Raw genomic sequence first — 15,461 nt, 5'->3', positions numbered from 1 at the left:
CTAAGGGACTCTATGGAAGGAAAGTTGGGGTATAGAAGGGTAGGGTGTGGCTGTGTACTCCCAGGTTCTTTATCCCTCCCATCCCACCCCACCCCCAACTCCAGCCTCAGCAGGGAGGCAGGGTCCAGGGCAAGGTCTTAGCGGTTTTAGCAGGATAGGCTGGGAGCGGTGGCTCATGCCTATAATCCCAGGATTTTGGGAGGCCGAGGCAGGCAGATCACTTGAAGTCAGGAGTTCAAGTCCAGCCTGGCCAACATGGTGAAACCGTCTCTACTAAAAATACAAAAATTAGCAAGGCATGGTGGTGGCACCTGTGATCCCAGCTACTTGGGAGGCTGAGGCAGGACAATCACTTGAACCCAGGAGGCAGAGGTTGCAGTGAGCTGAGATTGCACCACTGCATTCCAGCCTGGGCAACAGAGTGAGACTCCTTTCCAAAAAAAATAAAAAATAAAAAAATAAATAAAAAGAGCTTTAGCAGGATAGATGTCCCCAGGTGCAGCATATTTGAAGGACTGGGTTCCATCAATTCCGCCCCCTCCCCCCCCCCCCCGCCAGCCGCCGCCCCTGTTCCCCACCATCTGTAGCCCTGAAAGGTCTCAATCCACCTGCTCTCTGGATGGAACTGTGGCTTCAAGAGCCATTCCTGAGGACTTTGGGGCCTTTCTCTTTCTAGACACCCATTTTCTTAATTAGAAAGGGAAAAGACTGTGGCCTTGGGAGAGTTAAGAACAGTAAGACAAGGAGCTGGGCAATCCACTAGTCAACTAGCTACATGTAGCTATTTAAATTAGTTACAATGAAATAAAATTAGAAAACTGTAGAGCTCCAGTCGCACCAGCCTCATTCATAGCCAGGTGTGACTGGTGGCTGCCGTCTCGGGTGGTGCCTTCATTGTCCCAGGAAGTTCTGTTGGAGCAAGCCCAGCTGGAGGAACCCAGCTTCCCTGGCACGCCTGAGGGTGACATGGTGCCCTCACCGCTCTCTGTCTGTCCTCACTTTCTCCTGCCCTGTCCCTCCGCCCTCAGGTGAGAAGCCTTTTGAGTGTAAGCTCTGCCACCAGCGCTCCCGGGACTACTCGGCCATGATCAAGCACCTGAGAACACACAACGGTGCCTCGCCCTACCAGTGCACCATCTGCACAGAATACTGCCCCAGCCTCTCCTCCATGCAGAAGCACATGAAGGGCCACAAGCCCGAGGAGATCCCACCCGACTGGAGGATAGAGAAGACGTACCTCTACCTGTGCTACGTGTGAAGGGAGGCCCGCGGCGGTGGAGCCGAGCGGGGAGCCAGGAAAGAAGAGTTGGAGCGAGATGAAGGAAGGACTATGACAAATAAAAAAGGAAAAGAAAAAAAAAAAGAGAAGGAAAAGGAAACCTGGTAGCTTTTTGGCCTTGGATTCTCTCTGGGCTCCAGATGACCTGGATGCCAAGCCACTGCCCCTCCTCTGGGGGCCTCCACCCTCCTCTCCCGGCTGGAGGTTTGCCTGATTTTCTGGGATGGGGTGGGGTATTTTGTTCACTCAAATGGTGGCACATTTTTCTCCTCCCTTCGCCCAGACCTTCCTTTATGTGTCCAGAAATGGAGGCTAGAAAGCAGGTGAGAGGTCCTCTGGTCACAGCCACACGGTCTGTGCCGGCCTTCCTCCACCAGAAGATGAAGGGAGGGAGGAGGGGAGCCAGAAGGGCGCTCCCCTGCTGATGGGGCTGGGCTGGGTCACTAGCTGCTCAAAATGGCAGCTCTAGTTTGCTGGCGGCTGACTGGGGAGGGGAAGGGCTCTGTTTCTCTTCCCACCACTCAGCCCACCTGCTGCTTTCCTCTGCTTTGCCGCATCTGGGTGTCCCCTGGTGGTCTCTGAGAGCCTCGGGACCCCTGCCCCTCCCCCAGCTCTTTGTTTCCAGCCTCCCCTTGACTCCTGTCCTCCAAGTCCCAGGGGAGTCCCAGCCCCTCAGGGACCTGGCGGTGTCTCCATCCTTCTCCGGTTCCCTAGTGGGACAGCTGCCTCTGACTTCAGGGCCCCTCCTACCCTCAGCCTTCTGAGAACACAAAACAAATCCAATACCCCACCCTAGTCCAGCCCCATCGTGAGCAAGATTCCTGCTGCGCTGCTTCCAAAATGGAAAAGCATCACAACTAAATACCTAATATCCTACCAAACAAACCACAGTCCCTACGTAGCCCTACTTCAGTCCCAGGAGAAGGAATCCATGAACGGGCTGAGGTTCCAAGGGTGGGTTGTGGATGTCTTTCTCTAGAGGGGCCCCACACCTGGAAAAAAGGACACCCAGTCTGTGGGGTGAGGGAAGCTGGGCAAGGGAGAAAGTTGTTGAGTCACACTGGGGACCCCAGATGTAGTGAGCTCAGCAAGAAAAGCCAGGTCCAGAGAGAGTCGCACAGAATTCCTGACTCACACCCTCGGTCCACAGTGGAGAGGAGGAGGAGGAGGAGGAGGAGGAGGAGGAGCTGCAGGAGGAGGAGGAGCTGCAGGAGGAGGAGGAGGAGCTGCAGGAGGAGGAGGAGTTGAAAGCGCTTTGGCCTTGTGTTATGTTTTGCTTCTTTTCTGTGTCCCCTGTTAGCACATTGTACTTGAATTACCTCAGTTTTTTGTGACCTCATGAGCTTTTTTAACCTCTGTATCTCTTTTTTGGTTGGGGCTTGGAGGAATGGGGAGGGTGTTCTTTTCAGTTTCTTGTGTAAATTAAGAGTTGTTTTTATAGACTTCAGCTGGCCAAGACCCTCCCCGTGTCCCTGGAGACCAGCCTCCCAGCTGGCAGAAACTGTGCAGGAGGAGTTGATACTCAGGATCTGAATGTGAGGGCCGGGGAGGGCAAACAACGTGGGTGGGGAAGCGATGTTGCATTGGGGTCTCATGGTCCCCAAAGGACACTAGGAAGTCACTGCTGGCTCCGCCGGTGCGTGAAGTCACCTGTGGCCACCATCCGTTCCGCCTAAAACACTCTGGAGAGAATCCCACCTTTCTTACAATTTGCTGGGCCATTGAGGTTTGAGGGCCTGTGTTTGGATCCTTGCAACTGTGTGGTCTCACCTCTGTGTGCATTCTCATTGCCAGAATTGGTCTATTTTCATGGCCGGTCTTTGGGGAGGGGGGCGGGATCCAGCCTTTGTTTTGTTGTGTTGGGGTGGGGGTGTTGGTTTTCTAAAAGCTACCTCTTATGTTTGTCCAGTTGTTCTTTTGTTCCTTTCCTGCCTCCCATTCTGCTGCTCTTCCTCCCTCTTTTCCCCAACCTCCCCCGACCCTCCTGAATTTTGGAAAGCACATTTGCAATATTCGTGTTTGCTTTGGGACGGACCCTCCGTTTCATCTCATGCTTTATGTGTAAGAGTTTTTTATTATTTTTTTTTCTTTCCTTTCTCTCTCTGAGAAAGTTGTGGCTGCGTTTTGATCTTAGGTTTTACAAAGTGGTTTAGGGAAGCGGTTTTGGGGAGAAGGATCACGAGGAATGTAGGGAAGCCGGAGGGATGGGTGCTGCTGCGACGACCCCCCTGTCCCTCGGCCCCAGCCCTCCTGCCCTCCCCTTCAATCTCATCCACCAAATCTGAAGGCCTTAAAATTGTGTGTTGGGAGGATGTGAATTGGGAGGACGGTGTCACTAGACTGTTGATTAGGGATGGTAAAGTAGGGAGGATGCTATTTTGCAACTATAATAACGACTTAGTGCTTTGGAAAGGAAAAGAAGTTAAACTTGAAATACGTGACTAGAACAGTTGTCATGTTTATAATGTGAAAAGGGTGAAATCATTTGGGGGAGGGGCCGTCTGTAAGAAATCATTATGCACTATGGCTTCCTCCTCTGGTCTGGGAAGAAGCGGGGACTGGCTGGCCCTCAGGGGATCTGTAAATCCCAGAAAATAGTATTTTTAACAGCAAGATGTCATTCAACATTGGTGGGGAAGGAAGAGAAAAAATCAAACTATTCCATAGAACTAGCTGGCCCCCTCACTCCCTTGCCCTTCCCATTCAGCCTGGGCCCCTCCTCGCTCCATTCATAAAAGTTGAGAGGGTTGAGCTAATCTTTACAAATTGTAATATTTTTGTAGTGTCTGTTAGTTCCTTCGTCAGTTCTGCAGAACCTTGCCCTTTCCTTTTGTAATGTGAATAGGAAGACAAAAGACAAAAAAAAGTCCACCACCACCAAAATATCCCTTTGTACATGTGTGTGCGTGTGCGCGTGTGCTTTGTGTGTGTGGTTGTGTGTTAAATCATGCAGTATTGTCGTAATCTGGTGTTGCAGCATTGGATGGTACTAAATCAGCACCTGGATGCCCCACCCAACCCCATGTAGGCCCCCTGCAGACCCCAGTAGGGAGGTAGGGGGAGAGCTCAGGGGAGTGTGGTTTCTGAGGGCTACTGTCTGGGGACACCTCTGAACTTACTGTACCCTCCTCTCCCCATGAAGACACCTGAATAGAGTCTAACATGCCTCTTCTCCAACTTCCCACCCACAACAACAGAACAATTCTAATGTTGCAAGTCCTAGTGGCCAGGGGGCAAGCTAAGAGGCTGTCTGGAGGCTTTATATGTGTCTGGAGTTAAGGGGAGAGGAGGAGGGTAGAGGGGGGTCTTTCCCCAGGTGGGATCTGAATATCTGTCCTCCCCTCTTCTTCATGTCACCTGACTCCTTCGGCCCCCTGGCTGCCTTTAGCTGTGGTACTGCTGACAACCCTGCTTGCTACTGCCTTATCCAGCACAGTGAAAAACTTCTCCAGCCTGGCAAGGCCACGTTGGTTAATAGTCCCTTTTCCATGTCCAGCTCCTACAAGTATGTCCCTTAATGCATTTGGTGACATTTACACCTCACTCATGTGCTCTTTCCCTATTCACTCCTTCACTCATTCAAAGCATTAAAATCCTATGTATATATAGGATAGACAAATATATAGATATATAGATATATATATATAGCAAGAGATTGATATAAAATAGTAAATATCATTGCTGCTTTGGGCTGCTTTGGAGGAGGAGGCCATGAATATGGGGAAGGCAGATCTGGGGTGCAGGGGTGGGTAGGGAGGCTGGGGGACCCAGTGATTCAGTACAATCCAAGGGATGCAACGCGGGCTTGTTTAATCTTTGTGCCTGAACAGTTTTTCCATGTTGAGAAAAAAAAAGAAAAAAAAAAAAACTGCTGCAATTTTTCACAAGTGTATGGTACCTTTCTGGATGCTATTGGTACAACTGCTGTGGATGGAAGAGGGCCATTGAGCTTACCTCCCTACAGGGGAGAGAGCAGAGGTGGGGCAGCCTTTCGACTCTGTCCATGAGGGGTGGCAGGGTCGGGGTAGTTTTTGGGCCTGTTTCCTGGCAAGCCAAGCTAGGGTGAAAACTGGGGGCGCACCAGGATGTGAGACAGAAGATGAGACTCTGTTCATTCACTTTTCCTAGGCCCATCCTGTGGTCATCTTTCCCCCTCCCATCTTACCTCCTCCTTCCTGGAGCCTCTGCTGGCTTGGCTGTAATGGTGGCACTTACCTGGATATTTCAGTGGGAGGGTGAAAAGCGAGACTCACCCTATGCGGTGGGACGGATGGGGAGAGGAAAAAGGCAGAGAGATGGCCAGGAGAGGGGCGCAGGACAAACCAGAGAGGTTGGGTCAGGGGAAAAGGGTGGGGAGAAAGAGGGGTGCAGGCCCTGCAGGCCAGTTAGCCAGCAGCTGTGGCCTCCCCGGGCCCTTGGCATCCCACTTTGCAGACAGGGTACCAGCCTCCTGGTGTGTATCATAGGATTTGTTCACATAGTGTTATGCATGATCTTCGTAAGGTTAAGAAGCCGTGGTGGTGCACCATGACATCCGACCCGTATATATAAAGATAAATATATATATATATATGTATGTAAATTATAGCACTGAGGGCCCTGCTGCCCTGCTGGACCAAGCAAAACTAAGCCTTTTGGTTTGGGTATTATGTTTTGTTTTGTTATTTGTTTGTTTTTGTGGCTTGTCTTATGTCGTGACAGCACAAGTGCCAGTCGGATTGCTCTGTATTACAGAATAGTGTTTTTATTTCATCCATGTTCTAGTTAATGTCTACCTCAGCACCTCCTCTTAGCCTAATTTTAGGAGGTTGCCCAATTTTGTTTCTTCAATTTTACTGGTTACTTTTTTGTACAAATCAATCTCTTTCTCTCTTTCTCTCCTCCCCACCTCTCACCCTTGCCCTCTCCATCTCCCCCTCTCGCCCTCCCCTCCTCCCTCTGGCTCCCCGTCTCATTTCTGTCGGCTCCATTCTCTCTCCCTCTCTCCTGCCTCCTGCTGCCCCCTCCCCAGCCCACTGCCCCGAGTTGTGCTTGCGGCTCCTTATCTGTTCTAGTTCCGAAGCAGTTTCACTAGAAGTTGTGCAGTCCTGGTTGCAGCTTTCCGCATCTGCCTTCGTTTCGTGTAGATTGACGCGTTTCTTTGTAATTTCAGTGTTTCTGACAAGATTTAAAAAAAAAAAAAAAAGGAAAAAAAAAGAAAAAATGAATTTACTGCTGCAGGTTTTTTTCTCTCTCCATGTGTCACTAAGTGAAGTTTGTGCCTTCTATAGCAAAGAGAATATTTTTTACATCCTACTAACAGTAGATTTTTTTGTAGTGAACATTTTTTGTATTTTTATTTATAAGTCTCATAAGAAAAATAGCAATGTTCAGTTGTATACCTTGAATCTGCAGTTAGAAGAGAATAAAGTTAATTCAGTTGTCTCTCGCTTGAAGCGTCCCACCTTTTTATTGAAGTACTTGGTTTTTTTTGTTTTTTTTGTTTTTGTTTTTTTTTGCCTTTTCTTGTGTGGGGAACATGGTAGAGGAATTAAGATTTCTGTCTGGGGACTGGGAAAAAGAAAGCTCTGTATTACACATATTTAGACTTATGTATGTGTCACTTTTATGCCACGTTTACAAGGGACATACGCACTGAATAACATTTTCCTAATACGTTTTAGTTAAAAAAATGTTAAATACGTTAATATGGTATGATCCTTGGTACAATGTGCTAGTTAGGCACTTGTTCACTTATTCAGCAAGACCACCGTGTACCAGTTACTGTTGTCGGCACTGGGAATTAACAGCAAGGGACAAAACAGACAAACCCTGGCCGCCCTGGGGCTACCATGCTAGCGGGCCGCTGAGTCGGAATCTGTGGCTGTGTTAGGATAACTTGCTCAGGACTGCACGGCTGGTGAGCAGCAGTCAGAACTCCATCCACCTCTCCTGACACCAGGCCAGGTTCCTTTATTCCAGAGCTCCCAAAGCTGGGGTCCCACGTCTTCTTTGGTCTTTAGAGAGACATTTTCAACTGACTCCTTAGCAGCTAAGCAAGCTTCAGAAATTTCTCAACAAGAAGCTTCCACACAATCAAAGGTCCCTGCCTGCATCTGTGGCAGCCAAGAGCTGTTAAGAAAGGAGATTGGAGCAGGTGGCCTTGTGCAGGGGAGGGGATGGGTGGGAGGCGGCCGTGCAAGCTCTGCATTGTCATGGACAGAATAAAGGATTTCCACAACACTCAATGGGTATGATTCCCTCCCTGTCTCATCTCCCTGTGTCTGGGCCAAGCCCTCTTCTCTGGCCCTCTCCCCATTCCTCTTATCGGGGATGGAAGCATCGCCCTGTCTTTAGCTGTAAAACCAAAGCCACCCAATCCTAGACATGGTGCTTCAGCACGTCTGCCTGAGGCCATCCTCACTGCCTGTCCTCTGACCAAAATAACCCCTCTCCTCATCAAGGCCCAGGGGACACAGCCATGATTGTCATGCTGGGTCACTCCGGTGTGGTAAACCCACGCCAAGCATCAGGCCTGGCCTCCGGCATCACCAGAACTCACGGGGAGCCATCACCCCATGCGCCACCGCCACCCACCTGGGGAGCCAAACAAGGCCTGGCCTGCCAGGGGTGGCACTGGGAGGGTTACCATTCAGCCGTGTTCTCCTGGGCCCAAGGCCCGGGTCTGTCTGACCCTGGGGTTGCTGAGCAGAAACCACCTGGAGCTACCCCTACCGCCGGACGATCTTCCCAGGAGGAGGAACAGGTGCAGCCTGGGGGCCTCCAGCCCCCAGAAGTTGCTTCTCTGTCTTTGCTTTCTCCTCTCTCTCTTTGCCGTCTGCTGTGCTTTCTTCATCCCTCCTGCCCCTCATCTTTTTCCTCTCTCCCAATCTTTTTTCTCTCCTTTCCACTCCTCCCCTCTCTTCCTCATCTGTTGTCTTTTCTCCTTTCTTTTTGCTTTCGTTTCTCTGTCCCACCTTATTTTCCCTCTCCATATATTTCTCATCTGGGAAACCAGTCCTTAACCAAAATTCTGTGTTTTGATTTTGAGCGGTTGCCTCCATTCCCCCAAGCCATCCTGATCCTGGCTTTTCTTGGGCCCCTGCCTATTTCCTCACCCCCACACTCTGCTCCAACTCCCTGACACACACACACACACACACACACACACACACACACACAAACACGCCACCTCGCCCCTCCCCCAGCTCCCCTCCCCTCCCTCAGGCCTCAGCTTTCTCTTGACAGATGGGAGGGCAGTGAGCACTCCCTCTTTAAAACAACATTTAATCGCCGTTTTCTGTTCTTGGACATCAAAGCTGGGGCTTAGGCGCTGTGCTGGGGTCGCGGCGGCGCGGGCGCTGGGGGAGAGGAGGTGAGTGAATAGGGGCTGGGCTGAATGGGCTTTGTGTGACCGCCAGCTCTGCCAGCTTTACATGCTCTTTGACCCAGATATGATCTCATGGAGAGAAAGGGGCCCTGGCCAGGCCAGCCTGAGAATGCTCCCTCCGTGGCCTGACTCAACCCCTCTCCTCCCTGCCCGGGGCAGGCGGCCCCACTGCCGCCCCCTGCCAGCCCTGGCTGCTGGCCGCTGCTGCCCTCTGCCCCAACCCTGGCAATTGTGGGCAGCGTCCTCCAGAACACACTCGCCAGGAGGGCACATTGCTGGGGTCAGAAGAGGGGACAGGCACCGAGGCAGGGGCTGGGAAGATGCCGCCGCAGGGCTGCAGGGCGTTCTCCAGGGACCTTAAGCGGGAACTCCCCGCATGCCCTGTAGTCTTGGCTGGGTTCAAGGAGGCGCTTGAGTCATGTTGGCCTTAGCAGCTCTCCTCCCAGTGGCTCTGAGGAACTCCTCTCCTGACCAAGGTGGAGGGCTGAGGCCCGGTGCCAGCAGAGGTTTTCTGAAGACTCAGGCAAGTTGCAGCCCGTGAGAAGAGGCATCAGGGAAGCCAAGGCCAAGTCCGCCTCCCTCCACTCAGCACGGCCAGGCCTTCCCTTGTGGGAGCCCCTCACACCCCTGGCACCAGGAAGGGAGGGGACTGGGGATCTGAAGGTGACTGGCCTCCGTGCCCTGCCTCAGCCCAGAGCCTCTCTCGCTTCCATCCTCTGCTTTGCTTGCTACCCAGAGTAATTTTCCAAAAATGCAAATAGCATCATGTCACTCCCTGGTTGAGAGTCCCTGGTGACTCCTCAGTACTCTAAGGATGGAATTCAAACTCCTTAACAAAGTTCCAAGACACCCTCAGTGACAGAGCCCCTGCTCAGCACCCAACTTCATCTGAAGATCACTCTTGAGCCCCTCAGCCAACCCCTACTCTGCTCCAGCCAATGGGACCACGGGTGTTCTGGGCCACACCGAGCTGCATTCCCCCGTGGGCCTGTGCGTGTGCTGTTTCCTCTTCTGAGAGCTACACAAACACACACATCCCTTCTGTCTGGCTCTCTCAACTTCTCCTTATTCACTCTTCAGCTTAAACCTTCTCTCAGGAAGCCTTCCCTGGACCCCTGAAGCTGAATTAGGCATAGAGTCTCTATAGTACCATTTAGTCACCTGTTTCCTTAACTGTCACCATTACCAGACTGTCAGTTCCTTGAGGTCAGGAATTGTGTGTTGTCTATCTTTGTGTTCCCAGAGCTTCATGCTGCCTGCAACGTGACAGGCACTCGGTAAATCTTTGTTGTATAAATAGATGAAAGAAAGAGAGGGAGAAGGAGGGAAACAGAGAGGTAATTAGCACTCCAGGGCTCATGTTGCAGTTGTCAGAAGCACGTGAAAGCAGAGAAGGAGAAACATCACATGCCCACTCGGGCACCTCCCCAGGACACGTGTACACACATGGCAGAGGCCCGGTGGGGCGCTCCTGCATCCCCACACCTGTGCTCATGTCGATTCATAGACCACCTGACCTGTGTCTGCCACATGCCAGAGGAAGGAGCAGGAGGCAACAGGGCAGTGGCGCTTCATAGTTGGGAGCTGCCTGGGTGTTGCTGGGCAGGATGTGGGGCAGGAGAGGGGCTGGGGGGTTGCATATGTAGACACCTGGTCCTCGGCCCATGGGGCAGGTCCATCCCCCAGCTCTCTGTGTGGTTTCAGCCCAGCCCCGCCGCCATCCCCACTTCCACTCGTGGGCTGGCAGGAGGGCAGGCTCCTCTCCAGGCTGCGGTTTTCTGCACCCGGGGGTGCCTCAGTGAAAGTGAACTCGCTCATTTAAACCTGACTCTGCCGCCCTGCAGCCTCCTGCAGCGCTAATTACCCTGTAGTTCTAAACTGATTGCTGTACACTAAGCTTAACCCTCCTTTATTTATTTACTGACTACATTAATAGCAAAGCCACGCTGCGTTCAGCCGCTCCCAACTGTACACCGGCTGGCTGCGCCCGTTCCTTCATGTCTTCCCAGGGAGGCGGGGTGCAGAGATGCAGCCTGGCACAAGGCCCCCTTACCCACCACCCTGACTGAGTCGCCAGGGCCAGAGAACATGAGAAATCATTGACTTCATCCATACCTACTCCGGGACCCAACGGGGCTCCTCTTATTCTGACTCTGTGACAGAGTGGGAGCACACCACATAACGGCTCACCAAACACAGGGGTCTGCTATTCACAGCGCGCTCAGAATGCTGCCGTTCAGCCTTCACCTGTGGGATGAGGTGCTGAGCGCTGGCCTCATTTTACAGATGGGTAAACTGAGGCTGTGACTCCATAGCTGGTAGGCGGTATCTCAGGCATGCTGTCCATCGAGGAGATGGCCGCCCCACTTGTCCCCACCCAGCCAGGTTTGGCAATTTCTGTTGTGTGTTCCCATAACTTCTACCCCTTGCCACGAGAAGGGGAGCCTTTCCCTGTGTGAAACTGAAACTGCTTTTTTGCCCTCAGCTTTTCTGCCTCATTCACCTGCTTGTCTAGAATTTGCTGGCAACTTTGAGAATAGAGCCTTTCCTTCATTCTTAGCCTTTACCAAGCAGGTCTAAGTCAGACCTTCGACGCCATTCCCCACTTCCCGCCAGCACTCACACACCCAGGGCTGTCTGGGGAGAGGAGGCCTGCTCCGTGCTCCCATGTGGTCAAGCCCCACCGGTTCTCCCATTCTGGGGTACGGAAGTGCCCATAAACACTGTCCTTGCCTGCATCTCTGAGTGCCCTCAAATCCCCTGAGGCGGAGCTGGGCTCTGGCCTTGGGGCACAGCAGCTCTCTGAAGCCCAGATGGGCCCCATCAGGTGCAGCATACGGACCCACGGAACCAAGCATCCAGGCTCTACTCTGATGCCAAATAGTTTGGTGGCTACCGTGCGGTGCACCCCAGAGGAAGAGGGGCAGCTGAGATTTGGCAGAATCTGGGATTCAGTCGAGGGGACCTGGGTTTGAGGCCAGCTCTGCTGTGTACCGCGTGACCTTCGCTGCATCTCAAAGGCTCCCGAAGGCCCCACTTCCTCAACCATAAGACTGGGGTCAGCAAATTACCTAGCCCACCCATCCTCAGGACGATTGTGCAGCCGACTAGGGTAACGACGTGACTCAGCTTTCTAAACACCACGATGCTATAAACGTGAGTTATCAATGGGGACAGGCTCTGGCTGGTCTGGAAGGGGAGCTGGGGTCCTGGACATTTATTTCCGGAACAGGAGCCCACGGAGCCGGGACCCAGGAGCCTGGGGTTCTGGAGTGAGTGAGGCTGCTGCCGGCATCTCCGGGACTCTGTCTCCACCTAGTGGGCACTGACTGCAGGTGCTTCTGCTGCTAAGGCCGCCTGGAAAGCGACTGGGGTTGCACATCCCCTTTAAAAGCTGCCTTGGGGCCGGGCGCGGTGGCTCACGCCTGTAATCCCAGCACTTTGGGAGGCTGAGGCAGGCGGATCACGAGGTCAGGAGATCGAGACCATCCTGGCTAACACAGTGAAACCCCGTCTCTACTAAAAATACAAAAAAAAATTAGCTGGGCGTGGTGGCGGGTGCCTGTAGTCCCAGCTACTGGGGAGGCTGAGGCAGGAGAATGGCGTGAACTCGGGAGGTGGAGCTTGTAGTGAGCCTAGATCGCGCCACTGCACTCCAGCCTGGGCGACAGAGCGAGACTCCGTCTCAAAAAAAAAAAAAAAAAAAAAAAAGCTGCCTTTTGTTTCCGCCGGGCACGGTGGCTCACACCTGTAATCCCAGCACTTTGGGAAGCCGAGGCGGGTGGATCACCTGAAGTCGGGAGTTTGAGACCAGCGTGACCAACATGGAGAAACCCCGTCTCTACTAAAAATAAAAATAAAAAAAATTAGCCGGGTGTGGTGGTGCATGCCTGTAATCCCAGCTACTCGGGAGGCTGAGGCAGGAGAATTGCTTGAACCTGGGAGATGGAGGTTGCGGTGAGCCGAGATGGCGCCATTGCACTCCAGCCTGGGCAACAAGAGCAAAACTCCTTCTGCAAACAAACAAACAGCTGCCTTGGTTCCTTTGGGTCCCCTGCTATCCCAGGTCAGGGTAGGCTGGGTAAGGAGGGAATGTGGTCCAGATTTGTGCCAGAGAAGAAAGGCTTTAAACTACTCGGGGTTGGGGGGGGTGGTGTTCCACTGGGCCTTTCCAGAAATCTTTCTGAGTCAATATTTCTTTCTTGACTTTTCTTCTCCCATCCACCAACTGGCCATATCAAATCCAACTCCTCCCATCCCTAAAAAGCTGAATGGGAAGCTGCTGTCAGTCAGTCCTGACCCCAGGGATACGTGAGGCGCCATCTTGCACTGAGGGAAGATCAACCTCAGATGGAATTCAGCTTCTCGAAAGCTTTGTGACTGGGAAAGAAGCAGGCAGGCTTCGAAAGGTTTGCAGAAGGAGCCCAGAGTGCCCCTAGGGCTGGGTCACTGAGACCCTGGGACGTGACAGTAAGAGGCTGCAGGGCAATGGGACAAACTCTTACTTCCTGAGGTCCTGAACCTTCCGAAGGCCTAGAAAACCCATAATGGAGGATCGCTGAAGTCAGCTCCTGCCTTTAAATCCAACTGCCCTTTTTACATTTTATTTTTATTTTTTATCTTCAGCTTTTAAGTTCAAGGGTACATGTGCCGATGTGCAGGTTTGTTCCATAGGCAAACATGCGCCGTGGTGGTTTGCTGTGCAGATCATCCCATCAGCTAGCTGTTAAGGCCAGCATTCATTAGCTATTATTCCTCAGGCTCTCCCTTTCACCCCCCAACCCAACACAGGCCCCAGTGTGTGTCGTTCCCCTCCATGTGTCCATGTGTTCTCATTGTTCAGCTCCCACTTACAAGTGAGAACATGCGGTGTTTGGTTTTCTGTCAAACTGCCCTTTTAATGCAGTGAGTGAGCCTGGTGCCTGTCCTAAACCCTCCACACCCCACTTCCGGCTCTCCAAATCAGTTGACCAGCCAACCCCTGTACTCTGGGCCTACAGATGGATTTGATTGGAAGTGATCTTAGGACGGGCCGTCTTTTCACTCTCCTTGCCTCTGCGCTTCCAGCCATCTCAAATGGATGCAACTAAATGGTTTGGAAAACCCCTCCAACATAAAACTTCTAGGATTCTAGGACTCTAGGACTCTGCTATAGAGCCAACTATAAAGATCTTCAGAGAAACACATACCCCTGGCTCCATATCACCTGTCAGCACTTTTTAAAGCAGCAGCATTTCACTTTGTTTTCCCCTCCACGCCGACCAGTGTGGTCTGCAGCATAGAGTGAGCTTCTAGTGACACGAGCTGGAGGGAAAGAGGAAGTGCATCATGACAGCTCGTCCGATGGACAAGGTAAGGGAAAGATCTTCCCTAATAACTCTCCGTTTGGGAAGGAGGGAGTCACAAATGGCAGGGGAGGTGGGGACACTGGCCCTCACCAGCTCCACTTGAGGAATACTAACCTTACTCTCAGAAATCTGCCGATTACCATTCCTTCACCCCCATCCCAAGCTTGGGTACTTGACCTTTTCCTGAATTCTCCACAGCTGAGACCAGCTGAATTCTTTTCCTGAATTCTCTGGCACAGCTGAGACCAGCCTGGGATATTTAAATTAGATTTCTCTGAAGTCTCAAGGACGGCAAAAGAAAACAAGCACCAATGAAACTGAGTACCCCCCTGTTTCTAAGAGAAAAAAAAGTTAATTTTTTACAATTACGATTATTTTCTTTTCTCTTTTCTCCTTCCTCCTGTTCCCTGCTTCCTACTTAGCTCTTTAGAAATGATTATAACCTTTACCCTCCCTTCACCAGACACTCCCTTCTGGGCAAGCTTATCTGACTGTGTGCTTACTTAGCAGCTCCAGAGCCAAACTCTTTCCTACCAGGAGCTTGCATCGAGAGACAACAGTCAATTATTTACAACCTGAAGCGTGCCCATTACAAAACTCTTTCCCACCTGAAGAGTATCTCAAGATCACGGCCACTTTATAACCTAGCTCTGCCCATGATGGCACCAGCTCAACCACCTGGTAGATAACGCACAAACCACGTAGACCCCACACCTGCTCGCTCCCTCCCCTGTATGCCGTTCAAACCAAGTCCCCCTTTAAAAGTCCCAACTTTCTGCCCAAAAGGGAAGTGCTAGCCTTAAATGCAGAAGCCTGGACTTCCTCCCCTAAGCTATAAACTTTGGAATAAAGTCAGTGTCTTTATACCAGACCTCTTGTTAGTTGAACTCTACAGGTGGCAATCGACTGAACCTCCATTTTGGTTATACCAAGAATAGCATAACGTTAGATCATCCGGTTCACAGGCAGCAGCATGGGTCTCCCATATCATGCGTTCCTGCCTGGTTCTCTGCCTGCCTTCAGGAGACAGGGCCCATCTTTAATCCCTGCCACTGACAAGCCTGATAAAGTGAGACCCAGAGTGACGTGGGCTTCCTGTTTCTAATGCATTATGTGTCCCTCCTCCTATTAAAGTCAGCTCCTCCTCTTGGGATCTGGATCATATCCTCTCAGTCTTTCCAAGTTCTTTGCTCCTGTGCTTGTCTTCTCTTTGCTACATCCATTTCCCCCTCTCTTCCTAATTATTCACATCAGCATAGAACACCGCCCATTTTAGCAAACCTTTCCTTGAGCACACATCCCCCTTTAGCTTCCACCCATATTTCTCTCTTCCTTGGAAGAGCAAAATTCTAGAGAGCTCTCTGCAGACACTGTCTTCCTTCCTTTTTCTTACAACAGTCTCCAATTTGAGTTTTATCTCTGTTATTCCTTTAAAATTGTCTTTTCAAGTTCACTAGTGGTTCCA

The 15,461-nt window shown here is 51.6% G+C and overlaps 2 protein-coding genes across 4 annotated transcripts in view; both read left to right on the top strand.

Moving 5' to 3' along the window:
* The window catches only part of ZBTB16 (zinc finger and BTB domain containing 16), a 196,492-nt gene extending 188,991 nt beyond the window's left edge, over nt 1-7,501 (top strand). For both annotated transcript variants that reach the window (XM_003253165.4, XM_030829492.1), the window contains exon 7: nt 1,029-7,501. In XM_003253165.4, the coding sequence (XP_003253213.2) occupies nt 1,029-1,258 (230 nt within the window). In that variant the 3' untranslated portion in view covers nt 1,259-7,501. The remainder of the gene's footprint in view (nt 1-1,028) is intronic.
* Nucleotides 7,502-12,637: 5,136 nt separating this feature from the next.
* NNMT (nicotinamide N-methyltransferase) overlaps nt 12,638-15,461 on the top strand; it is a 49,909-nt gene continuing 47,085 nt past the window's right edge. For both annotated transcript variants that reach the window (XM_030829495.1, XM_030829494.1), the window contains exon 1: nt 12,638-14,000. The gene's annotated coding sequence lies outside the window, so the exon portion shown is untranslated. The remainder of the gene's footprint in view (nt 14,001-15,461) is intronic.

The sequence above is a fragment of the Nomascus leucogenys genome, chromosome 15 (assembly GCF_006542625.1).
Source record: "Nomascus leucogenys isolate Asia chromosome 15, Asia_NLE_v1, whole genome shotgun sequence".
Taxonomy (NCBI): domain Eukaryota; kingdom Metazoa; phylum Chordata; class Mammalia; order Primates; family Hylobatidae; genus Nomascus; species Nomascus leucogenys.
Note: the sequence above shows the minus strand (reverse complement) of the source record. Positions and strands in the feature narration are given on the sequence as shown.